This window comes from Salvia splendens, chromosome 1 (genome assembly GCF_004379255.2).
Source record: "Salvia splendens isolate huo1 chromosome 1, SspV2, whole genome shotgun sequence".
In the NCBI taxonomy this organism is placed as follows: domain Eukaryota; kingdom Viridiplantae; phylum Streptophyta; class Magnoliopsida; order Lamiales; family Lamiaceae; genus Salvia; species Salvia splendens.
Genome location: NC_056032.1, coordinates 32,320,318 through 32,344,943, shown reverse-complemented (window position 1 = coordinate 32,344,943; position 24,626 = coordinate 32,320,318). Strand labels below are relative to the sequence as shown.

General features: G+C 39.6%; 5 protein-coding genes and 1 long non-coding RNA gene across 8 annotated transcripts; 3 read left to right on the top strand and 3 right to left on the bottom strand.

Moving 5' to 3' along the window:
• The first annotated feature begins 206 nt into the window (after positions 1–206).
• LOC121747344 (mitochondrial import inner membrane translocase subunit TIM10-like) lies at positions 207–1,935 on the top strand. Its single transcript, XM_042141382.1, has 5 exons — positions 207–388; positions 487–539; positions 784–822; positions 942–1,011; positions 1,569–1,935. Exons 1-5 carry the CDS (start codon positions 347–349, stop codon positions 1,617–1,619), a joined length of 255 nt encoding a protein of 84 aa, XP_041997316.1. The 5' UTR covers positions 207–346; the 3' UTR covers positions 1,620–1,935.
• Positions 1,936–2,298: 363 nt separating this feature from the next.
• Positions 2,299–5,070, bottom strand: LOC121747328 (serine/threonine-protein kinase BSK5-like). Of its 2 annotated transcripts, XM_042141371.1 has the most exons (10): positions 4,727–5,069; positions 4,436–4,647; positions 4,136–4,271; positions 3,808–3,941; positions 3,622–3,727; positions 3,461–3,546; positions 3,207–3,395; positions 2,963–3,127; positions 2,758–2,871; positions 2,299–2,687 (listed from the first exon to the last, which is right to left on the bottom strand). In XM_042141371.1, exons 1-10 carry the CDS (start codon positions 4,806–4,808, stop codon positions 2,445–2,447), a joined length of 1,467 nt encoding a protein of 488 aa, XP_041997305.1. In that variant the 5' UTR covers positions 4,809–5,069; the 3' UTR covers positions 2,299–2,444. The 2 variants fall into 2 exon arrangements, with proteins under 2 accessions (XP_041997305.1, XP_041997297.1); XM_042141363.1 differs by having other exon boundaries at positions 3,461–3,727; positions 4,727–5,070.
• A 3,919-nt stretch (positions 5,071–8,989) lies between these two features.
• LOC121747319 (phosphatidylinositol:ceramide inositolphosphotransferase 2-like) lies at positions 8,990–12,364 on the bottom strand. The gene is made up of 11 exons (XM_042141340.1): positions 11,848–12,364; positions 11,650–11,739; positions 10,926–11,012; positions 10,756–10,824; positions 10,594–10,674; positions 10,250–10,321; positions 10,052–10,109; positions 9,862–9,964; positions 9,556–9,698; positions 9,350–9,468; positions 8,990–9,270 (listed from the first exon to the last, which is right to left on the bottom strand). The coding sequence occupies exons 1-11, from the start codon at positions 11,878–11,880 to the stop codon at positions 9,190–9,192; spliced, it is 936 nt and encodes a 311-aa protein (XP_041997274.1). The 5' UTR covers positions 11,881–12,364; the 3' UTR covers positions 8,990–9,189.
• A 166-nt stretch (positions 12,365–12,530) lies between these two features.
• On the top strand, positions 12,531–13,759 carry LOC121747325. Its single transcript, XR_006039181.1, has 2 exons — positions 12,531–13,048; positions 13,270–13,759. It is a non-coding gene; the product is annotated as an uncharacterized LOC121747325 (long non-coding RNA).
• A 1,068-nt stretch (positions 13,760–14,827) lies between these two features.
• LOC121798327 lies at positions 14,828–16,680 on the top strand. The gene is made up of 4 exons (XM_042197270.1): positions 14,828–14,955; positions 15,068–15,168; positions 15,506–15,669; positions 15,858–16,680. Exons 2-4 carry the CDS (start codon positions 15,088–15,090, stop codon positions 16,435–16,437), a joined length of 825 nt encoding a protein of 274 aa, XP_042053204.1. The 5' UTR covers positions 14,828–14,955; positions 15,068–15,087; the 3' UTR covers positions 16,438–16,680.
• A 302-nt stretch (positions 16,681–16,982) lies between these two features.
• LOC121747305 lies at positions 16,983–21,372 on the bottom strand. 2 transcript variants are annotated; one of them, XM_042141322.1, is made up of 3 exons: positions 21,177–21,372; positions 17,576–20,174; positions 16,983–17,502 (listed from the first exon to the last, which is right to left on the bottom strand). In XM_042141322.1, exons 2-3 carry the CDS (start codon positions 20,066–20,068, stop codon positions 17,212–17,214), a joined length of 2,784 nt encoding a protein of 927 aa, XP_041997256.1. In that variant the 5' UTR covers positions 20,069–20,174; positions 21,177–21,372; the 3' UTR covers positions 16,983–17,211. The 2 variants fall into 2 exon arrangements, with proteins under 2 accessions (XP_041997256.1, XP_041997264.1); XM_042141330.1 differs by having other exon boundaries at positions 17,576–20,081.
• Positions 21,373–24,626: the final 3,254 nt, after the last annotated feature.

Genomic DNA, 24,626 nt, shown 5'->3' with positions numbered 1-24,626 from the left:
ATTATTATTATTATTATTATTATTATTATTATTATTATTATTATTATTTCTCTTTTATTTTAACATAACGTTATAGTTTTTGATAGCTTCATTCTACTTATTTAATTTATCAAAAAGTATTATTGAAAGTGTCCAATTTAATTTGACCCGAACAAAAGAGTATACTGCCACGAGGGCCTAAGTGCATTGTATTATGGTGCGACTCGTTCACACCGGAATATCGTGCTTGCTTTCCATACGCCTCAATTGCTAGGGTTTAAGTTCAGCACCTCTACCTATTCGACATTTTTCAAAGTTGCAATCTCATATTTTGATTTTCAGTCGCTATCTCCATCTCAGATCTGCAATGGCTGCAAGCAATGCCCCATCTGCTCATGAGAGGGAACAGGTACTTCCTCTACGCTCAATCACGCCAAATTATGACTGATTTCTATCAAATTGTATTTCGAGTATTCTGAATCATAAATGTTTTTCTTTTCGTGGCAGATTATTGGAATGATGGAGAAGGAGATGGAGTACAGGGTTGATATGTTTAACAAGTAGGTAACACTCTGTGTGTGTGTCTGCATTAATGCTTTAACTGATCCAATTATTCATTGCTATTTTTTATGTTAAATGATTTTTCTGTGTTATGCTTGAATTGAAATTGTGGTTTCTGTTAATGTCTTCCTGTTAATTTACAATTTTCGTCAATTCCCTCAGTATTTTATTTTTTATTTTGTGCTTAAGTTTTCTCCACTTTTCTAGATGTATTGAATTGATGAGACCTTTGTTCTGATTCAGGCTTACACACACGTGTTTCAGCAAGTGCATCGAGAACAAGTACGTTTTTTGCATTGTTCTTGAAAGCTCTGTTTTAGATTGTGGAGTTGTGGAAGGTTTTCTGTTGATTGGAATTATTTAAGAGTGGTAAATGACTTCTTTATTCATTCTTCTTATAGGTACAAGGAAGCTGAGTTAAACATGGGGGAAAACAGCTGCATTGACCGCTGTGTTTCGAAATATTGGCAGGTGATTGGTTGTTTATTGATTATTGTGATCATTCGGTAGAGAAATGTGTGCGTGTCTATTTTTCCATTGCCATTCATATGAATCATGCAATGTGGCTATAATTTGCAAACCATGCAGTTTTTTACTACGTTATGTAAGCCGTACATGTGGTATGTAGATTGTAGATGGTTTGAACCCGTATTAGTCTTCCTAGGAGCTTATTAGACAAGTACTCAACCCCTTGTGTTTTTGGTTGGTTATTCACCTATCGTTTTGAGAGCAAAGAATGCAAATATCTTTGTAAAGGATAGAGGTAATCGATGCATAAGATAGTATTCACATGGTCTATCCTAATGGTTTGAGCCATGTTTAGGAATCGAATATACTTGCTTAGCTTAGTTCTCACGCACATCTGTTTAAAGCATAGTTGCCCTTAGTGTTTCAGAGTTTGTTTCATAAATTATTTTACACTATTTCTCTCTCATATGATCATCTCAATGATAATGTAAATAAAACATATTCTACAAACATTATATATCCAAGAACACTTGTTAACAGATATCGTCTCTTCACTGCAGGTGACTAACTTAGTTGGCCAACTGCTAGGCAACAGTCGGCCTCCAATGTAGAGGAGATTCTTTATCTTTCGGTCAGTTGACTCGAGATGAGCATACAAGGATTATGTTGTATTTGTTGAAAACATTTGATTAATCAAATAAAACCCGAGTCTGGCAGGTATTTATTTGGCGTTGTCAAGTTGCATTAGCTGATTTTTGGTGATCAGAACCAGTTACTATGCTAGGCAATACTTTACAGTGTAGCGAAATCGACTAGCTGGTAAAGATTCAATATGTTTTTCTCATATAATCTCTTAACATAGTTGGAAGTTTCTTCTCAAACTACCTATTTGGTGCTCGAGTAATATTTGATTTGATTTTTTTGCAAGTGAAGGGTTTGTAGTTCCCATAGGTTATTTATGTATGCCATTTTTATTTGCTATGTGGTATCATAAAATCATTTAAGCTTATACTTTATGGTTTGAGGGTTAATCAGAACAATTTTTATCAATATTTCGTGTTTGCCGTTGCTGTGGGAGCCGTAAACCTAATTAGTGTTTTATTGTAAGTTTATGTAATTTGGATTGTAGGATTAGGGTTTATCGTCTAAGAGATTAGAGATCCAAGTGTTTTTTTTTCAGTTCAATGTATTAATTTGCTTATGTGCATGATTGAAAACAAGTTAAGTTTGATCAGTGAGCTTAAACAATACGATCTTTCTTCTGAAACATAATCCCAAAACGCACAAAACTTAACAAAAGAGTGCTCAAAACCCACATATTCCAAGAAAAGAAAAAAACAGCAACACGCTTGAGATAAATCCTCTGCTTTAGACAAAGTTGGATTGTTGAAAAGCCTAAATACATGAAGAAAGAGGAGTCAAGTCTATACAGTTTTTCAAATTTTGTTTCGTTTTGCTTCCAAATTGGAGGCTTCTTGCAGCGATTCTTGGGCATCATTCTCCATCCCAAGTGTGAAGAGCGCGGCAGCTTGAAGGTGAAAAGCAGTCGGCCACTGTGGTGATATCGCCAGTGCTTGCATCGCATCTCCAAGTGCTTGATTCGGCATGTCGCTCATCAGATAGCACACGCACCGCCTCCCGTACACCGTCGGAGAAACCATCGTCCCACCTTCGATGAACTACAGACACATTCAAGTTTATATCTAAACAAAGATAGGCAAGTGCTTATACGAGGATTTCGTGCTTTACCTGTGAGTAGCAGTCAATGGCAGTGGCGAAGTCTTTGGTGCGAAATGCAGCGTCTCCTTGCTTCTTGGAGTTCAATGTCTCCTGCATTTGGCTTGTCCACAACTGAAAAGATAGCTGCATCAAGAGACAACTCGTGTGATATTAAGGTGTTGTCAATGATGATTGCATCAGTTTGATTAAATCTTCCAAAATGAGGGAGACCGACCTCATTGGCAATTCCCTCGTCATCTTTGTATCCGGCCTTGTCGAGGATTTCGTGTATGGCGGTGAGATCCATTCTCAGGCATGCTTCCCCCATTGGAGTCAGCAGAAGTGGCACCGTGCAGCCGGTTTTTCCTTGTGGGATGCCTAGTAGAACGTAGGAAGGGACCTGCATTGTTCATTTGTTGAAGTCATATCACAGACTAAACTAAGTTGGGAAAGTTTTTTCTTTTCTTGACTTGAGTTACCTCAGTTTCTTTCTCGAGTGACATGAGGGACGTGACTAGGGTCTTTGCGTTTGGCCTCTCCCGAGCTTCGTACTGCAAGCAACGGGTGGCTAGCCGGACCAGCTCAGTTCCCTCGTCGTTGGAGAAATGTCCCTCCAGACAGGAGTCCATCAGCATCAGAAAGTTCTTGCCGCGGATGAGATCGAGTGCCTACAAAGTCATAGATATTGATAGTAATCTGAAAAGATGGAGAAAACAATATAATGGGATCTTACATGGCTTGGAGGTATATGTTTGCCACTTAGGAGATCAAGCAACATAGTTCCAAAGCTGTAAACCACACTTTCTGGAGTCACTCTTCCTGCATAAAGGAAGAAGGGCAAGCAAGCATTACTGAAGATAGGAAGAGATATCATCACATAACAGTTGTGCATACCAGTTCTCAAATACTCTGGAGGAGTGAAGGCTAAGTTTGTGCTGTAACTTTTTCCATCTCGACTATTCTTCATCAACCCGAAACAAGAGAGCCTGGGATTGCCATCCTAGAGAAGGAGCAATGACTGATGTCAGAAAACACTGTGCTCAAGATTTTAATTAATCATGGTGAAACAGACACATCCACCTGATCAAACAAGACTCTGTAAGCATTAAGATCATGATACAAAGCCCGGCCTCGACTGCTGCAGTAGTCCAGAGCTTGTGCCAAATACAAGGCCACCCTCAACCTCATTGCCCATTTCATGGGCTGATTCTCCCCTGTTTACACTTGCTCACATCAGACCATCACAAAACAATTTTGTAAGCAAAATGAACCAAACCACAAAACCTGAATCTTGCAACTTTATGTCCCCTTACACCCTACCTCAACCATCTCTCCAAAGCACAGTATAAGTTCAAAACAGATCAACAAAAAAGCAATTAAATCTTTAACAACAATTCACAAAACTCACAGTGAAATAAATGCTTGGCCAAAGTCTCATTAGGCATAAACTCTGCCACCAACAATCTCTCCTCTCCTTCAAAGCAGAATCCAATCAAATTAGACAATCGTTCGCTTCTCAAATTCCCCACCGCCTTAGCTTCATCCTTCAATAACCAAAACAACCACTTGCAAACTCATAAATTGATCTTGATCATTTAAAAAAATTCACAAAGACATGGGATTTAAGAGAAACAATAAAAGTAATCAGAATGTGAAACAGCACATGGTCATAAAACAAACAACTTGTCGAAAGAAAGAATGTACTAACTATAAATTGGCGAGGATCAGGCCAAGCAGACTTGTTGAAGCGCTTAACAGCAATCCATCCTCCGGTTTCAAGAAAACCTTTGTAAACAACATTAGGGGCCTTCTCTCCATGCTCAGAGACTATGTTGTCTGAAGAAAATCCTTTTGTAGCAGTTTTCAGCTCCTCCCAGCTGAACTCTCTGAAGCTCGGAAAAGCATTTTTCTCCCCATTCTCTACAAATCCATGAAAAAGATTGCATTTTTACACAAACCCATGAAAAAAATTCAATCAAATGGAGGTGCACAAACTGACCCGGATCAGTGGATTGAAGAACAGATGGTTTGAGATGAGAATGCCACCAGCAAAATGAGAACTTGGAGCACTTTGCACCCATGAATTTTTACTTCTGCAGAAACTGAAATTGCAGGCTGTCGCAGGAAAAAAATTGTTCTCTTTCTCTCTGTGTGTGTGTGTCTTAATTAGTGTGTTTGATCAAGATTTTGAGCATTGGGATTTATGAGAGAGATGGGAGATTTGAATTTGTGGATCCAAGAATAGTGTTTTGTGGTTTTTGTTTAGAAGAGGTGTTCACATTTTAAGAGCATACACTAAATATTCAAAGCATGGGGTTGGTGTGTGGGATACTATGATTTTATTTTCATTTTGGTGAATAGTACTACTATCTACCACACTTATGATGTGAGTTGTTTTTGAAAAAAGATAAGTATGTTTCTTTTTTCCTAATTTTAGCTTTCTTCTTTAGAGCATCTCCAATGGTCGGCGTCACCACCGGAGCGCCGATTTTTCGCCCACGCCGGTTTGACGCCGAACCATTGGAACCGGCGTGGGCGAAATCGGCGTCAAAATCGGCGTCGCCATGCCGATTCCCGCGCTGACGCCGGTTCCCACGCCGATCCTCACGGGCGCCATTGTGGCTCCCGGATCGGCGCCAAACCGGCGTCGGATTTAAATATTTTTTTTTTTTTTTTTCGCAAAACACAATATATACGCGCGTTGAACCTCATTTTCATTCGCACCACTTGTTTTAACGAGTACTCTCTCTCTACCTTACTTTCTGTACAAGATCAATAACGAGCAATGGAGAACAACTACGAAGGTACTCCAGTTAATCCCGGGGGATGGTCTCAGACTCCCCCGGCTCCCGGTGTAGGGTCTCAGACGCCCCCGACTCCCGGGGCAGGGTCCCATACTTCCCCGGCTCCTGGGGGAGGTGGTTGGCCTCCAATGAGCGGGTACTACAACGTGTACCCGTGGCAGCAGATGATTCCGGGGTGGGCACCCGGCATGCAGCCCCCTATGCAGATGATGCCGGGGTGGGCACCCGGCATGCAGCCACCGGCGCAGCAGATGATGCCACCGGCGCAACATATGATTCCACAGTCGCAGGCGACGCACGGGGGGGACAACGCCTATCGGCCGACTTTTGATTTTTCCACCGGTTCTTCGCACACATCGACCCCAACGGATGCACAGTATTCGGAGACCTTCTCCTTAGCGGACTTGGGTTTTGATATTAACGACGTTTCTGAAACTCTCATTCAAAGCCAGGGAGTAGGGCGGGGTAAGAAGAAGGGCAAGGCGAAGAAGGTCGGCGAGTCGTCGCAGCCCCGCGCCGAAATCCGGGGCCGGAGGAAGTGGACTGACGCGGAGAACGTTGCGGTTGCCAAGGCGTGGGTGAGTGTTTGCGACGATCCTCTCGTTTCAAACAACCAGAGGATCGTCAACTTGTGGGCGAAGATAGCTGCAGCCTACAGGGCATTTTGCCCTGAAGGGAGACCGTGCACCGGGGAGGAGGTCCGGAAGTGCTGGGACCGAATCAGGGCTGGCGTCTCTCGATTTTCGGGTTTGTACGCCAACGCCCTCCGCATGCAGACCAGTGGCCAAACAGAGGAAGACTGCAGGAGGATTGCGGAAAGAGCCTACCCCGATCCGGATAAGAAGTACTATGAGTTCACCTACTGGAACTGCTACGTTGTGCTCAACGAGTCGGAGAAATTCCGGGCAGGCGTCGACGCTGGCTGGCCGAAGAGGCAGAGACTGAACTATACCGGAGATTATAGCGGCAGCAGCGGTGGTTCGTCAGACCTCCCCGAGACGGCCCAGGAGGTCCCGACTCCTCGGTCGTTCGGTCGCCGACCTCGCCCGGTTGGGCAAAGGCGGGCGCAGCAGGTTGCGAGGGGGGGCACACCGAGTTCCCAGGATGTCCATTCGGCATCCCCCCTCGGCAGGTCTACCGAGGAGCTCAAATTCTTCGCGCGCCAACAAACGCGCGCTCAAATGGTGAAGACCTTAGCCGACTTCCAAGCGGCGGTGGACCCCGAGGTGAAGGATTTTCTTCGCGTATTGCTCCAGAGCCAGCGTGAAGAACTGGAGGCGATGAGGAGGGACACCGGCGGGAATAGCCGCGGCGTAGGTGGCGACGGAGGCGGCGGCGACGGCAGTGAAGAAGCGTTGGGCGACGACGGAGACGAGGACGGCGGCGATGAGTGATTTTGTTTTACTTTTTTAAATTAATGTACTTTTTACTTTTTGTAATTTTTTTAAATTGTTGTACTTTTTTTTAAAAGTAATGTACTTTTTAAATTTTAATATTATTATTCGAATTTTCCGTATTTGTCTCGTAAATTAAATTATGTATGTTGATACAATTGTAAATTAAATTATATAATTGTTATTAGTGATGTGGATAGGTAGTGTGAAGGCTATTTGATGGCTATTTGATGTCCAGTTGATGTGGCAAGCTGATGTGGCAGGAGAATTGTAGTGCTGATGATGTGGCAGTGTGAAGGCTATTTGACGGCTATTTGACGTCCGCCAGCATTGGAGATGCTCTTATGCAACTTCCTCATCATTCCTGATTTGTGTATGCCTCTCTCCTCCATCTCTCTCTCTCTCTCAGTTGGCATGTGTTGCTTTTTACTATTTTTGTTGATTCACAGTTCTTACCTGCCACTGTGGCAGGGGAACCACAGTTTTAAGAAATTCGAGACCAAGTGGATTCTGATTTGCTTTCGACAAACAATGGATTTTGTTTCAAAATTTTAATACTATTCTCAATCTGTTCATTAAAAGACAGCCAGTGAAAATTGTTTCTGAAAGCAATTTCTGCAATGTAAATTATTCCTCATAATTATAGAAAATGATGCTATTGAAATCACTAGAACATGGCAAATTGTGATGGGATATTGAAAAATCATGATAGCAACCGAACTTTTGACACTTAAATACCACTTAGTCCCCCTATCATTAATATAAAATCCTTGCTTGTATTCGGAAATCATACCAATCAATATTAGCAATAGATAGGAAAAGAGAGAAGAAATTTTGTACTCTCCAGTTAAAGATTTACATTCACTTTACAATTTGCCAAAGGAGTAAAATTTTACATACATTTGTGTGTGGACTCAAATAAGTTAGACAATACGTGCAATAATATTGAGATAAGGAGACATTTGGCATCTTAAAAAGGTCCCTGCAGAATAATGAAGCCCTAAATATGGAACAAAAAGGCTTATGAAATCATGATTAACACCCCACAAACCAACTAGCCACACTGACTGTATACCACCAAGTGCTCTAATTATTTCTACCACACATCTGATCTCTCTCTCTCTCACACGCAGGCTTTTCATTGAGTAGAAATACATTGATCCTTTACCTCTTAATTAGCTATCAAATTTTGTTATTAGATTACAAACATGCAAAAGTAAAGTGGTGGCCATTCATTAACTCTTTCTCTCACACACACACACACACATGACCCTATTTGACATGAATTTGTTAAGCATAAATTGCGGCAATAGTATGATGGATGAAATAAGTAGAGAGGGGTGACACTGCCGCTATAAAGTTTGAACAAATATGCACATGAAAAAAGAGGCACATGCCTAACCATACTAGCTGTAGACAACCAAAATCATCAATTATGTTATGTCAACACTAGATGCAATTCACATTCACCAAGCCTAAAAATGTGTGTGAATTGGTATATTTGAAAGACAATTTTTGTACCGGAATTGTTTTGGGGAAGAGGATATTATGTGGGGCAAAACCTTCACCAAATATTCAAACAATATTCCCTGTACAAATTGTTTTGTCATATAGTAAATTGAGAATTGAGGTTTCTTGAAATAGCACAGGCATCTGTTCCATTGTTGCATACCAAGTAACTGTCACACACAAATAACTAACCAATAACATCATCTTGTCTTTGTCTGGTAATTTCATTTTTTTTTCAATGAAACTTCATAGTATTGATTTCAATGTTTGAATTCTTTTTACAATTGGGCACAACTGAAACTGAGTTAAAGCCCAAATAGATTATGTAGTAGGCTCTGTCCACATTCAATTATTTTGGTTTATTTCAAATCCAAATTGGCACTCCTGGCTCTAATAATTGATTCATACCAGTATATAAAACCCTCAACACAACAGCACATGGGATGGGAGGGGTCAATGATTCAGTCATTTGAATATGTATATGTAATTCAGACATGTCATAAGCAAACATATCTTTGTTGCACATGACAGAATGTGTGGTGCCTCAGACAAAAGTGGGAGAGAACTGCTGATCAAGATTGATTGATTGCAATTACAAAAGAAAGTTTTTTTGAATGCATGATACATCATCATCATCATCATCATCATCATCTTGTTGAGGATTTGTTATTAAAAGATGAGAGCTTAACCTGGACTACACAAACTCGATGATCTAAGTTTACTAGTGGCGTTTTTACCAGTTTGAGGGGCACCTTTTAGACGCCGCTGATGACTGCTTCAACATGCACGACATTGCCTTCTTCCATGATCTTGCCATTGATTTGAGTTCTTGGCCTCTGCATAACGATACATGACTACTTTTTAGCTCGTGAAGATGGTAATGCTGAAAGAACAAGGCGAGAAGCTAAGTTATACCCAGTCGGCAGCATCCCCGGAATTCCCATTCAAGAGTTTGTGATTCTCTTCTTTGGTTTTGTTATCCTTGGTCAGAGGGAGGAACAATGCTGCAGATGCACTCGAACGGTCGGGTAGTTCTGCAGGTATATAACATCCGTGTCGGGACAAAATATATGAACAAGTCAAGGATGGCAATAAAAAGATCAAGTGAAACTTATGCTTACCTGGCAACTTCTTGTCGAGAAAGAACACGACCAAATTTACAGTGTACCATGCCACGACGACATCAACTGTGTAGTGCTTACGAGATGCCACAATCAACAAGCTTTGGATTACAACGGTTAACCAGGATAATTGCTTAACAAACCTGCCAGATCAGACGATATTAACGTCAGAAATTTCACAGAGCAAAGGTGTAATATGATATATCAGCATCTTCTATTCATTGGAGTGGATATGGTTAAATTCTTGCTTAAGCAGAAGAGAAAATTAACTTCTATATACTTATTTGAAAGGAAACATGATATTACCTTCGAGTACCATACTTGTGGTATGTCCGCACAAAGACTAGGGAGAATATCATGTGAGACGAAAATATTAAATCACCACAGCCATAAAGAACCCCACTAGGAACTGCATAACCAAATAAATTAAAACAATAAGCATATAACTCTAAAATTTCATCACTGACACATGACGTCGGGCAAGGGGAATCATCACCTATTAATAGAGCTTGTAAAACATTGTTTGGAGGAGGCAGTGTGGCGAGCTTCGAACCCTACATGACTCAAGACAAAAAGGGACAAAACCCAACATGAGTTGTATGGTTTACTCAAAGACTGTAGAAACTGAGAAATCAAGAAAGTGACCATCTCTGTTAAGAACCAAGTCAACAGAAAAGATAACAAAATATTAAACCTCTCGGCAATGATAATTTGGACCGGGCAGCTGCGTAGAGTAGAAAGTAATGATGCGAAGAAACTGGCATGCCTGCAACAAATATAAAGTGGATGTGAATTACTTAACTATTACATTATTTTCTGATTTTTTAATGAATTTCAAAATAAGGCAAATACTGTCCATCTGCAACCAAGACACCCGAAAAAACAATTAAAAACATATAACTAAAAACATCGCTCAGCTTGAAGTCCACGTGATCAAAAACTAAAATATTTAGTATATGACCACTTGTTCGATACTAAACCAAGTAGTAGCAGTGGGATGAAAAAAGCTTCTGAAAAGACTAGCTAGATTGCACTTACAACTAAAAATGTGAGGACCCTGCACCATATCAGGACTGTGTAAATCTTTTTGGTCTTCAATATGAAAGGATGGAAAGTCCACTGCACGTGGCACAATGAGCATTTTAAAGTTAAAACTTAGTTGCTATTTTATAAAGAACAATTAAATGAAAGAAAACTCACCAAAACAAAAGACATGAAAATGAAGGTAAACAGTGTTTCACTAATGTAAGCTCTTTCTTGGCCAAGTTCCTACAGTTCAATAAGGATGAGACCATAAGCAATAATATCAAGCCGAACAAGGAATATCACTAATAACATAAGCAAAAAATGAAGGAGCTATTCAATAATACCGGAAGAAGGAAGAAGCCAACATCCTGAAGTGTTGGTCCTGGCCGATGAAAATAATGAACCCCTCGCGCTGCTAGCCCGTGGATGTACTGAATACAGTGTAAATAAAATGAACATCACAGGTAATATAAGAGTCCCACTGTCTTGTAACATCAATACTGAAGCATCAACGATTCGCAGCAAATAAATTGTACTATAGTAGATGACTCTGGCATAAAGAACATAATCTAAGTTAACCATGGTAAAAAAAAAAGAAAACAAGAAGCAACAGTGGACTATATCATGCCAAGGATTGATTGATCTTTCCATTGTAGCTACAAACCACATTTTATCAAAAAATGGTACTAGCATTCCAAACAAGAAAATATCCAGCATATCAAAGCTTTAAAATTGAGACAATAAGAGGGAGAAAAAGGATAATTTTTTATGAAACTGGACTTCTGAAGCAACTTCTAAATTCCATTATTCTCTCCATTTCAATATGCGAAAAGCATGGAATTTCATTCTCTTGTGGAGATTCGCCTTTATAAAGCCAAAAGACTAAAAAAAATTATGTACTCATTGCTTTCGGCCCACAATCCGAACTCCCATTTTTAATTGTTAAAAAAATGGAGTCAAGACTCATGATTCAGTTTAGGTTCAGGGACAAGTTCACAAAATCAACAAATCTTCACCCATTTTCCCAAACAAGTTCGCAAATCAGCCAACATAGTTACTTGAACAAACCTGACAAACGACACCGCCTAAAATATACTTCCAATTTTCTGCAAGAAGGTTGAGCTCTGTTGCAATCTCCGCACAAAATCTCTTCCATAACTTCAAAAAGAAACACCAAAATCAGTAAAACAACATACACGGCAGCAATAACAACAACAAAAAAGTCCCAACAAGAATTCCTTGAAAATTGAAGTGTTGGGGGCGAACCTTTGAAGCCTCGCGACCAACGTAAAACGACATCGTCTCTGTTTCTGCCAGCCAACAAGAGTGCCATATTACATCACAAGCAAACTGTTCCCGAAAGGGACACCCTTCATCTTTAACAAGAACCCCTTTTCCTCAAGAATTAAACTTCTCCGCAACAAAGATCTACAATTACCCAAAACCCAAGTTTCCAAATCGACTATCGATTCCAGCAGTTACAGTGTCAAGCGGAAATGATCGATTAAAACAAAATTGATATTGAAATTGAATCCAAAAGGAAGCTCCTTTTTCCTCTTTCTCTTTCCCCGAAAAAAAACTGTGGCGTGGTGGGGTGTTCTCTCTCTCTACCTGCTTTTATCTCTCTCTAGATTTATACAAGTTGCCGCTTGCTTGAATTGAAACGCGATTAGACCACGGTGAAATCCGTTGACAATGAATATGAACAATTTATTTTGAGATATTTGGGCATTCGATACAATTTATTTTATTCAAAGTGATGACGAAAAGGGGTTGGCTGCTTTTACAATATCGCAATCCGGCCTACGCCTGCATTTAGGGATTTAAATATTTTTTGTGATTTTAATTAAGGGTGAAACCACACTTAATTAGGTAGCTAAAGCATGCTACTAATACATTAATTACACTTCCAATTTACTAAATGAGGATGATGGTTTACTTACTTCAAAAGCAGCTCATCTGGTTTCAATACTTGTCTAATTAATGCATCATCCGGTTGAAATTTGGTTTTCCTTTCAAGACTTTATAGATATTTCAATCTATGCTTGACGTGTATTTCGAGATAGGAAATACGGTCTAATGTCATTAATATGAATATCATAAGGAGGTGTTTGGTTTGGCAAATAAGAGTATTAAATGTCCAAAACTAACATTTTCTCATGTTTGGTTTGATGAATACCATTTCAATAGGGCCTCCATTAATGAGTCCGGCCCGCCTCATTTTTGCCCATTTCATTAGTTAGGGTATCTTCCAAATTTTGGCAGAAACGTTTTCTACCTCAGAGTGTTAACTTCATTGGAAAACTGAAATGACCCATTTGTCCTCATCTTCTTCAATCACGTAACATTTCACCTCCTTTTCTGTACATTTTTTTTACCGCTGCCTGCTCTCGTCTTCTCTCCGCGGAATAATCAATTGGCATCGGCTTCTTCTGGGACTTCGAGTTAAATACCCACGTCGACCAAGGTAAGCTTCCACCTGCGTATTTGAATGTTAATTTCGTGAGTGAAGCCCACAAATTTATCTTCTGGGTTTCGATTAAACAGTTTCAGATTTGTAACAATAATCTGTGTTGCATCCATTCAACTCTCATAATTGACTATTTCTAGCATTGTGCTGCATATTCTAGCTGAATATTGTGGTTAAACTATTCGAGATTCATATTTATGTGAACTACCTAATTGCAGTTGTGCTTCTGTGCAAATTCATTGACTTTTCCTGATGTGTGTCTTGATTGGAGTTAGACGAGGCGAAATCTTGATGAAGAGGTCGCGAGGAGGCTGTGAATTTTGGTGGTTCCTCAATAATTTATTGCTAGGGTTAGATGAGGATAATATTGGAAATAAGAAAAATATATGAGGATATTTCTGATATTTCAAGCTATTCTTAAGTGCTTAAAATCCAAACCAAACATTCGAATTTAAACTATAGAAACCATAAAGGACAAACCAAACAATGGAAATATTTCTCTCCTACCATGAAAAGGGAATTACTAATAAGAGCAATTCCTTTTCTTGAGAAACCATAAAGGACAAATCAAACTAGCCCTAAGGTTTTTCACGTATTGTTTCTTAGTTAGAATGGTCGTCGAAGTTGTTTGATAGACATTACGCAAATGCTCGAAGAATCATTCTGTATACTAAAAGATTATAAAGATAAATTTGATTAAGTTATCTACATTTGGTAATGAACCTCACGTTCTACTAATTTTACATTTGGTTACTATAAAATTAGTATCTCACTCGTGCAATGCACGACTAATTAGGAGTACTTCATATTTATAAATTTGATATATTAATAAACTACATATAAAAATCATGTAATCATAATTATTAAATATAATAATAAAATTTGCAAATACTCTACAAATATAAATCTATTTTAATTAGTACAATTTTATTAAAAATCATAATTATTAAATACTATAATAAAATATTTACAAATACTCTATAAATATACTAAATCTATTATAATTATAGTTTTATTACCGTACTGAGTTTATATATAGAGTAAATTTACTATATTTATAAACCTTTATCACCATAATTATCAAAATTCCATTATTGTAATTATTTAAATAATACAATTTATTTGCCAAATTATCTTATTATATTTTATGTAATTAAACAATAGGAATATTGTCCATAATTATTTCTTCTCTCTTATAAATTATTTTGAATGTGATAGCGGATGAACTGAATACTAAATATTAGACTCAAGTATTACTCTATTATATTTAAAATACTAATTTAACTAAATTAATAACTTCATGCAATTTTCGTAAAAAAAACTATAACTCTCTTTCGCAAACTTCAATAAAGAGGCATACAAAATATTCATATAAAGCTCTTTTAAAAATAAAGGCATTGATTAAAAATCGATGACGTCAACTCTTCTTGCAATAGTCAAGATGTCATCTTTTATCGCTAGAGTTTGTAATCGTGTTGCTCATTTATTGTCTAGAAGTTCAAACTTTGTAGGAGTAAACTTTATTCCAAAAACATTTTGTATGTTGTATCTAAAGAAACAATCTTAAATTTATAAAATTACCTTATTTTAAAAAAGAAAAAAAAAGCATTGATAAGTATTTGGAATCCTCATCGTTAACTTTATGAAAACAATAAAGATCATAATCGGTACATATTTTATCCAAGACCATAATTGTTAAATTTATAGTTGTTACGGGCCGACCACTTCCATCTTCGAAGGAGTTAATAATAGAGCCCGAATCCAAATTAGATCCCAAAGTAAAGCCCACCATTCCAGCCCGGATCAACAATGATCAATTTTTCATTTCAACGCAGTTTATGTTTATGCAGCTGCTCCTTCTTCAATCCAGCGTTTCTCTCGTATCCTCTCCTACCAGTCAACGAGTAAGTACAAATTCTTCCTTATCTAATCCACTGGACTATTTCCTCAAGAAATCATGCTTCCGTATTGCTCCCTTCTGATAATCAATCGTTTAATTTTCTCTCTTCTCGGCAGCTGGCGAGATCGTTGCTGCCATGGAGGTGTCAAATTTTTCCGCGATGTATTTCAAACCCCAGCTGAACCGTTCTAGTTTATTTAGGAACGCAAAAGATGATGTGAGTATTTATTTAATTTTTGTTGTCAATTTTTATCCTGATTATGCATAGTTGTTTCGTTTTCCCTCTTTTATTTTTCATCTATTTGTTTCTGAGTGATGGATTTGAATTGTATTGTAATTAGTTGAATCTATTGTTGAAGGTGTTGGTGTATGAAATTCGATATTTGGGGATGAACAATTAAGTTCAATGTTATGTTCCTGTATAAGAGTATTATTCTGCTCGAATTAGGCCTTTTCATTTTGGTTATTGAAATGTATATCAATGATATGGGTTTTACAATAGCAGATTGAAGAATCTGGCGTGCCTAATTTAGTTTGATGTGTTATGAATGTAGGCAATGTTGCACTGCAGAGAACGTAGACATTTAGCTGCGTTATGCGCCAACAGCAGTGGGATGCTTCGTCATCATCTTTACCCTTGTCTTCACAGGCGAAACAATGTGGTTTTAGGTGGAAGAGAAGATAAATTCCAACTTATCTCCAGGGCTCGAACTTCACGGTATTGCTATTTGTAATCACGTTGTTGTGAATCAGAGTTGAGATTTTTCTATAAGCTGTAGTGTGAATGAGTTTATCTGTATTTGATGAAATGTGCGTAAGCTGATTGTGAAACTGGTTCAGTGTTGTTTATGGTTTCTTGAATCGAGATATAAGATAGTAATATATCTTCATTCTTTTCCTCTTCAGAGCAGGGAATTATGTACAAGGATCGAGATCACGGTTGCTGGCTTCGTGCCAGGTGACGAGAGAAGAGTCTGGTGGAACCTTGAGTGGTGAAAGCATCTTGCTGAACGAACAGACATTGGAGCGGGAGTTGCAGATTGCCATTGAAGAAGAGAACTATTCCCAGGCAGCAAAGATCAGGGACAGCCTTCGACTTCTCCAGGAGGATAGCAAGGCTTCAGTCTTAGCAGCAAACTCTCGATTTTACAACTCGTTCAGAAATGGGGATTTAGCTTCCATGCAAGCTCTCTGGTCGAAGGGCAACCATGTGTGTGTCGTGCACCCTGGTGTGAGTGGCATCTCTGGTTATGACCTAGTGATGGGGAGCTGGGAATTTGTTTGGGCTGACTACGAGTTCCCCCTCGAGATTGAGATCAAGGACGTACAGGTCCACGTGAGAGGTGAGGTTGGCTATGTTACCTGCATCGAAATGGTGAAGACCAAGGGCAGTAGCTGGGGAAGGCATTTTGCGTCGAATGTTTTTGAGAAGATTGATGGCCAGTGGTTTCTATGCATTCACCATGCCTCATATGTGGATCTTTGAAACAGATTGTAAGACCAAAACCACTTTTTTGCATCCTATGTTGGTCTGTGAGAGTTTGTAAGACCTAAATACTGGTTTGTATTGTATGTTGGTCTGTGATGGAGATTTTTAACTCCACAATACCTTTAAGGCTCGTTTGGTAGACTATCCATGTTACGGTTAGGTATGTAGTATATTATAATTTGTGCTAGTTATGTAGTATATAGTTGGTGTGTTTGATAATTTAGTTAAAAATTTACTATATTTTTAATTTTTATCATGTTAATTTTTTTGTCGACTAAAACAACCTGAAAAATATATCTATTCAAGAATAGAGTGAAAGATATTGAGCAACATTGTACTTAAAACCACTAGGTTCAATTAGTGCAACAAGTTAATTTTCGAGGCTGAAACATAGGCTTCAAGACGGGTTTAATCGGGCTATAAAAATAAAATGTGTATCATACACATGGTTAAAGCCACACGAGCTTTTAACTTATTTTAACATAACTATCAAATACCCCCTTTCTGAAGTTCTTGTCCATATACATTAAGAAATGCACATCTTGATACTACAACCAGCAAAATTAGACTTGACTTATTACGTAGAGTTGATCAACAAAATTTACAGTGTCATATAAGTTTTCTGCATCAGCAGATACCTTTACAATATTAGTAATCACCGTTTTCTTCCAGTCTAAACTGATAAAAATCAAAGGATGCAGTGATTAATGGCAACATACTCTCTTCGAGAAATAGATGTGGCCCAAACAACTTAAAACAAAATCTCCATTCCTAAATCCTTCCAACTGGAGACAAGGGTGGGCACGTAATGTATTTAGCAGGGACTTGCTCTTGAAACAGCGGGGGTTTCCTTCTATCAGCTCTTGGATTCGGATCTGGAACATGCTCTGCTTCTGACTGACCTTTGTAATCTATAATTTCAGGAATTTTTCGGCAAGTGAGATGCGCTACACTTGTAGCAAATGCCTCCAACAAAGAAATCGATGGATCCATTTCGATAGAGTAGAACTCATCGCTAAATGGTTTCAAGCTGAAAACAGGTCCGCCCTTGTGCTCTCCACCCTGTAAAAATAATTAGAAATTAGTTTACCAAGACTTAAGTAGAAGGGGTTAATATCGTGAAGTTTAACAAGACCTGCATGAAAAGATTAACATGATCAGCAGAGCTTGACGCTGATTCCTGAGTATTGTTACTGCTTTTTCTGCTGTCAGCAAGTATCCGCAGCTTGCAGCCGACGTCCCATCCTCCACAATCACAACATCCACCAGATCTCCATCGACTAATTAATGAGGAAGGCGTGCCTTTAATAGGTATACCATGAACTGCGCCAGGAAGGATGACTATTGTTCCATTAGCATTTGCTTTTTCTTGGCTTTCTGATGATGCTGGGAACACAAGCCATGGGAAATTCCTCCCTTCAGATTGATGGTTCTTATCCATAAACTCTCCACCATTGACCCTTTTACTAGAGTTTTTAACTACAATCGCTGCAATCTCCTTCTTAGGAACAAATGCAAGCATTTGCTTATCTACCTGACCTGGATCAACACCGTACAGAACGCATTCCCTTGCATCACAATCACTAGTATCCTCTCTGTTTGCTTTCAGATGATATATGGTTGAAATCTTCATCTGACCAATTATACTGTAGCCAAGGCTACAACTTTTGCTCTTTGACCCGTGATTAATCCAGTTCATGCTCTTTTTCTTAATCTCGTGAACGGTGTAGAATGAGTAAACCATGCAAGGATCATTCTTTTCAGAAGCTGGCAATCTCTTCACAGCCGCAGCTAGCATGTCCTTCCTGTTCTCCACCACTAGCCTAAAGAAAGGTAGCCCATTCTTGAAAGTGAGTTGCAAAAGAGCCTGAAAATTTGATGCATCAGGCCTCTTATCTTGAGGTGGTCCCTTGATGCCTGTGGGACCGGCTGTCATGGAGCGCAAGCTTCCATTTAGTGGTCGAACAGTATCACTACTTGATTTTTGCTTGAGCAATGGGTCCAGCAATCTCCTTAAAGGGCTGGACCTTGCTTTGCTATTTGCCAGATCCTTATCAACGCTATCCATGCTATGGGAAACTTCAGACCTCACTGGGGCCGATTTTACAGGAGTATATGTAGAACTCAATTGTGGAACTGCTGAGCTTTCCTTAAAGCTAAAACTTCTGCCCATCTTTCCCAGGTTAAAGCTGAACCGCCGTGTAGGTGAGGGAGATCTTCCTTTGGCAGTGGACTGTTCACCATTGATACCTTGTTTTCTACTGGAAGGCTCAATATAAGCTGAGGCCCTTATAGCTTCTTCGCTCATATCTGAAAATTTAGCTTCAGATGATGTGGAGGTGATAGAATCTGCATTTGGGAAAATCTCTGCATCAGTTGCATGAGAAGCTAACAAGTCATGCGGCTTCATGGAACTTGATGGAAGAGGACAAGAATGAGGAATATCAGAGTATCCTCCGGAATACAGCTCCCGGGGTGAACAGAAATCAGACAATCGGTTCCCTGTCACTTCTATTGCTGATAATTTTGTATCAAGTGAGGTCCTGCATTCTGTTAACTGTGAACTTTCTGAGCGACCTTTTTCTTGTAAATCTTTGGGAACAAGAAGCACAATATTTTGTGGCTCTGGTGCTGAACGTCCAGAGGTAAGTTTCAATTCATCATATCTCCTCTCACTCTTCTTCCCATAAGCTCCAACTTTGTTAGGTGGAAGGGGAGCAACCTTTTGTTTCCTCTGCTTGGATGATGAAGAAGAAGCTTCCCTTTCTGACACTATCTCTTTCTGTGGATTCATCCTGCTCTTGTATGCAATTGTTTCAGTAGAATATTGGTCAGAATACTTCCCTGTTTGCTTAGAATGGTTTTGCTGCCTCACAATCCTGATACTTTCTGCAGTGTGATATTTTTGGTTGCATCTTTCCTTTCCCTTGGATTTGAGATACTCAACATATTCTTCTTCCTTCTGGTATTTACCATTTCTTTCTTCCTTTGATGACTTGATACATAAACTTTTAGGAGGCTGTTGTTGCTGAGATGATGAACCATCTGCCACTGGTTGCTTGCCCAAATGTGACAAACTGGGGTAACGAGTATGTGAAGAGGGTTGTCTTTTCAAATTTGGACTTATTTTTGGCAGCCCACTTGCTGAAACAAATGAATCACTAGTTGGTGAAGCTTTCCTGAGAAGTTTTCCAGGCATACGTTCAGTGTACTTCCACTTCTCCAAACGCTTCCAGTCAAGAACACCAAAGTTCAGAGCCTTGTCCTGGATGGTATTGTCCTTCTCTACATGCTGGAGAAAGCCAGGTAAATTGGACATGTGCTTTACAAGCTCGTAATCATCAAATGCCCTGCCTCCAACCCGACGTTTTCGCTCATTTCCTGCAGATCTAGACTGGACTTTCTCAGCACTTGCATTCTCAGTAAAATTAAATCCCTGATCATCGGATGGCTGGCTAAAAGAATGTCGAACCCTGTGCTTCCCTCGAAGCAGCATAGCCTTGTCTACCCAGGGCAATGGAGTTTTCTCTCTAACAGCAACCACATTTTGTCTTTGTCCCGAGCTCCTCTCTTGTCCTACAACATGTCCCATGTCCGTCGACATTTCTACACTTCTGGAATTAGGCATGATGCTTGATGGCCTGCATTACATCCTCACTCTAGCAGTCAGAAACTAAAAGGTGGAGTAGCTTTAATTGAAACTAACAATCTGAGTGCTGTAAGGATATCTTCTCCTGAAAACAGAGATAAAAAGTATATTTTCAGCAAACTACCAAACTTTCTAATAGATCGAAATGTATCACGAAGCAATCAGCCACAAGTAATCCAAGATTAAATGATTCAAGTGCACCCATTAAACCTTTTTTAACTTTTACCAATCGAGTTCTCAGGTAATTGTGTCCAAGCCAGCCATAGAAATAAACTAGACCAAAAACAGGCCTCAATGCCTTAACATGCAGATAGAAGAGGGTAAACCATCACTAACAGGAACAATACAAAAATTAGCATTGACGAATGAACACGCAAGATTGAAGTAAAATTAGATTAATCAGCAAAAACAAGTACAACTTGAAACAAGCATGACTCGTTGGACCATTCTCAGAAACCAAAGTACATTTTTCAACAAATCCAAATGCAATAACTAGTTAAACTTTCACATCTAGATTGTCGAATAGAGATTCAACAAATATAGCCACAGATTCTGAGAGTAGTAAGCTTTATTTAGCAACTTCTAATTAATTAATTAATGAGAATTTCACTTTAATAAATCAGCGTTACAGCAGTCTTAAGTGCTCACAATAAAGTGATAAACCCAAACTCAGTCTCTGCTTTCAATTTTCCATCAGGTTTTGGAAATGTCATAAATCATAATCATACTCATAAAACGCACGTTTTGATGGATTATATTTGCAAAACTAAAGCTTAAAGCGAAAAATAAAATAAAATAAAATTCCCAAATGTCGGTCCTATCTACAAACTCTCCCAATCACATCCCAATCAAGCAAACCACAGATCCAAACAACCTTCAGCTCAGAAACTACAAAATGCTCTTAAGTACGCACTAATTTGAACCTAAAAAATAAGTGACAGAAAATCAAGAGGTAGCACCAGCACAATGACCAGCTGCGCAGAAAATCTCAAGAAAGCGGCGAAACTAGTAACACATTCGACGACGGAAATGTTCCGGAAGAGAAAAGAGGAAATTGCGGAAAGCAATAATGCAGAAATGAACTTACACTGAAAGCAAAGTAAGGAATTGCAGAGAATAGGGAGTTAGTCAGGGGAAAAGCAAGAAATCTTCTTAGAATTGAAGGAAGCGTAAGCGTAGAGCTCGATGCCGCCGAAAAGAGAGATAGGAGCTTCCCTGCAGATAGAAATATATAGATACAACTCTGCGGAATAGCTATAGCTATACGTGTAGAGAGAGAGAAATCCCGCGAAGAAAAAAGCGAGTGATAAGAGAGAGAAAGAGAGCAAGTAGAGCTTATGCCATCCACAATAGGAATATTCCAGCAATAGACCAGCCATATCCTAGCCACAAACTACTTCTGCCACATCATCAACACTAAAAATCATATTCCCACATCATAAATAGCTCAGCCATAGCCTAGCCACATCATATATAGCCCAGCCACATCAATAGCCACATCACTCAAAATTATATAAAACAAATAATTAACAATCACACAAAATACGCAATTTAATCTACGATACATATACGAGAAAATTCAATAATATTATTAAAATTTAAAAAGTACATTAATTAAAAAAAATTACATAATTAACAAAAAAACTACTGCCGTGCAGTCCTCCGCGCTCATAACTCTTCAATTAAATCATTTTGGAGTCGAATATGAGCCTCCGTTTGGCGCATGTCGGCATGTGCTTGGAGGCGGCCGTCTTCATCGTGAGGTACCCCACTCCGTACGTTGGGGGCGGAATATGAGCCTCCGTTTGGCGCATGTCGAATGAAAATGACGGGCAAGTCGCGTATATATAGTGTTTCGGAAACAAAAAAAAAATTAAAAATTCGCGCTAGGCGGTGCGCTAGTCGATCCGGACGCTGCAATAGCACCTAGCGGATCGCCTAGCGCACCGCCTAGCGCCACGGAACCGCCGAGCGCTAGGCGGTTTTTTTTCGCGAAAATCGCTGGGCGGCTGCAATAGACCGCCTAGCGCCGGCGCTCGGCTAGGCGGTGCGCTAGGCGCTATTGTGGATGCTCTTACTAAAACAATCGAACGGTTGCTAACATATGTATGCGTCGCAGGGGATGATATGTGGGCCCGTTTCGCAATATGGACTCCTATTTCATTTTCGGCCTCGAATGCCAGTTGACCGAGGGGCCCAGGAATAATCATGGGCCCGCTTTACTAGGGTTAGCCTTTTTTCTTTTTGCTGTGGCCTTAATTTCTGTCTTATTAAATTTTAGAGAGAATTACAAATTTAGTTCATTTTATACTAAATAATATATTCTGTGATCAGTTTTTAAAATTATTGTCACATGTCTTAAGTTTTTATAATTATTATTGGAAGTCTATAGGAATTTGGAAAGTCGGAGGGGTGCTTCGTGAGTTTGGTGATATACTTGCTTACCTTGATATTCAGATGCACTCTCGACTTATTCTAGATGACGTTCCAAAAATTAAAACCTCCTCACATATAATGCCACTGTTTGTTGAGATTTTAATCATAAATTTGTAAATACATTTCCAAGTGATAAGGAATTTGTTGCTTGAAGAATATTATGAAATGTGTTGTGATTCCCCCTATGTGATGACGTCTTGTGTATGTATTTATAGCTAGCTCACAATGCAAATGCCTATGGATTGAGAAGGAAATAATCTTGATTTATAGCAAAATAATCTATGGCAAAACGTTTATAAAGGTCCTTGTAATGCATTTGGTTTCTGTTAGAATCATATCACACTATATCAGCCAACAGATCATATGGAATTAATATGAGAATATATTATGCCATATATATCTCAGTGTAATTATTGTAAATTAGGTTTACCATATTTGTAGGATCCTCTAGCCTACATAACATTGTAATCTATGCATTCTCTAAATAATGAATAAGAATATGATTTCCCCTATTGAGTTTTTAACATGGCATCAAGAGCAGAACGATCGTGGCTCAGAAAAATATCATCATAGCCGATAATACCTACTTCTCGACCTTTTTCAGCCAAAACCGATCCAAAATACCCAGAACCTACATCCAAACATGTCAGACAAAGAAGATACAAAGGAGGTGGAACAAGCAGTAAGCCTCAGAAACAAAAAAAACATCATGGTACCGTTCAAACTGAATGGTAGGAACTACCCGTTGTGGGCACGATTGATCAAGGTGAAGATTGGAGGCAGGGGTGCCTACTCACATATCAAGAATGATCCCCCAGAACCGGGGAGAGAACGACCTCGTGGTGTTCTCTTGGATCATCGACAATATTGAAAACGACATCATCGCGGACTTCGCCCATCACCAGACCTCGAAGGCCTTGTGGGACAACATCGTCGTGATGTTTGAGAGTAAGGCCGATCGATACCTCATTTATGACCTGGAAGAGAAGGCAATTAACATCAAACATGGCAACATGGACCTAGAAACATACTACAGAAAGATTCACGGATTGTGGATCAATATAGATCGGAGTCAGAAACAACCGATTAGCTGTTGTGATAAGGGGATCGACCAATTCCAGAATTACTCAAATTCCAAACGGCTCATCAAATTCCTGACCGGATTAAATTAGGAATACGACTCAATCCGAAGGGAGATCTTGAAGGAAGAGCCGGCACCATCAGTGGAGGCGGCGTATGGATGGGTGAAGACGGAGGTGGCTCGACGTCGAATCATGCCACCTGCTTCGTCCTCACCCACCGACGAAGCCAACGGCGGAACCGAATCATCATTTGGCGGTGGAATCAGACAAGGTTTCGTCGTACAGAATCAACGACCGCCACACCGAAGCAGCGCGCCACCACCGCGCCCCGTGGCCACCAGCCGACCGGGAAACAAGGTTGATACATCGAAACTATGGTGCTCACATTGCGGAAAGCAGAAGCACACTTGGGAGAACTGCTTCAAACGAGTCGGATACCCGAATTGGTGGGAGGAACGGCAGAAGGTGAGAACCTCCCCAGCCCAGGTGAAAATCGCCATCGGCGTAAATGGAGAAGGGGTCACGTGACGAATCGAGGCCGGAAATCATGGGGAATCAACCGGAGTCGTAACGGGGATGCGATAGGAGTCTCCATCAGCCTGCGACAACGTGAGGGGCACCGATAATTTTGCGGAATGGACGAAAGTCGGAGGCGGCGCAACAGCCAAAGGAGGTAAAGGGTTTGGATTATATCCAAACCCTAATTTTACTTTGCAGAATTATAAGTTTCCTCCCCTGAAGTTTGCAAAATACAAAAAAAGACCCCATCTACATATATATGAACCCTCAGACTTCTAGAAAATTAGAAAAAGACCCCCAGCTGCCAATAAATCCGAAAACTACCCCAATTTTGTGTCAAAAAATACTTTTACACCCTTACGAGAGATTTCCGCTGCAGTTCATGTTTATGACATCACTGAAAAGAAATCGAAAGGTTGGATATTTGATTGTGGGGCAACCGATACCATGACTCCAGATAAAAATGATTTTCTTGATTATAGTGAAGATGCTGATAGATC

What these genes read in the sequence shown, in the direction of transcription:
- LOC121747328 (XM_042141363.1), bottom strand. Translation starts at nt 4,808, where the DNA reads ATGGGTGCAAAGTGCTCCAAGTTCTCATTTTGCTGGTGGCATTCTCAT. An exon ending in TCTTCAATCCACTGATCCGG is followed by an intron (nt 4,648 to 4,726) that starts GTCAGTTTGTGC and finishes ATGGATTTGTAG; the next exon opens with AGAATGGGGAGAAAAATGCT. An exon ending in CCATTGACTGCTACTCACAG is followed by an intron (nt 2,688 to 2,757) that starts GTAAAGCACGAA and finishes ATGTGTCTGTAG; the next exon opens with TTCATCGAAGGTGGGACGAT.
- LOC121747319 (XM_042141340.1), bottom strand. Translation starts at nt 11,880, where the DNA reads ATGTCGTTTTACGTTGGTCGCGAGGCTTCAAAG. An exon ending in TTGGCTTCTTCCTTCTTCCG is followed by an intron (nt 10,825 to 10,925) that starts GTATTATTGAAT and finishes ATTGAACTGTAG; the next exon opens with GAACTTGGCCAAGAAAGAGC. An exon ending in CCGGGGATGCTGCCGACTGG is followed by an intron (nt 9,271 to 9,349) that starts GTATAACTTAGC and finishes ATCGTTATGCAG; the next exon opens with AGGCCAAGAACTCAAATCAA.
- LOC121798327 (XM_042197270.1), top strand. Translation starts at nt 15,088, where the DNA reads ATGGAGGTGTCAAATTTTTCCGCGATGTATTTCAAACCCCAGCTGAAC. An exon ending in TTAGGAACGCAAAAGATGAT is followed by an intron (nt 15,169 to 15,505) that starts GTGAGTATTTAT and finishes TTATGAATGTAG; the next exon opens with GCAATGTTGCACTGCAGAGA. An exon ending in TCCAGGGCTCGAACTTCACG is followed by an intron (nt 15,670 to 15,857) that starts GTATTGCTATTT and finishes TTTCCTCTTCAG; the next exon opens with AGCAGGGAATTATGTACAAG.
- LOC121747305 (XM_042141322.1), bottom strand. Translation starts at nt 20,068, where the DNA reads ATGCCTAATTCCAGAAGTGTAGAAATGTCGACGGACATGGGACATGTT. An exon ending in ATGTTAATCTTTTCATGCAG is followed by an intron (nt 17,503 to 17,575) that starts GTCTTGTTAAAC and finishes TTATTTTTACAG; the next exon opens with GGTGGAGAGCACAAGGGCGG.
- LOC121747344 (XM_042141382.1), top strand. Translation starts at nt 347, where the DNA reads ATGGCTGCAAGCAATGCCCCATCTGCTCATGAGAGGGAACAG. An exon ending in AGCAAGTGCATCGAGAACAA is followed by an intron (nt 823 to 941) that starts GTACGTTTTTTG and finishes TTCTTCTTATAG; the next exon opens with GTACAAGGAAGCTGAGTTAA. An exon ending in GTGTTTCGAAATATTGGCAG is followed by an intron (nt 1,012 to 1,568) that starts GTGATTGGTTGT and finishes TCTTCACTGCAG; the next exon opens with GTGACTAACTTAGTTGGCCA.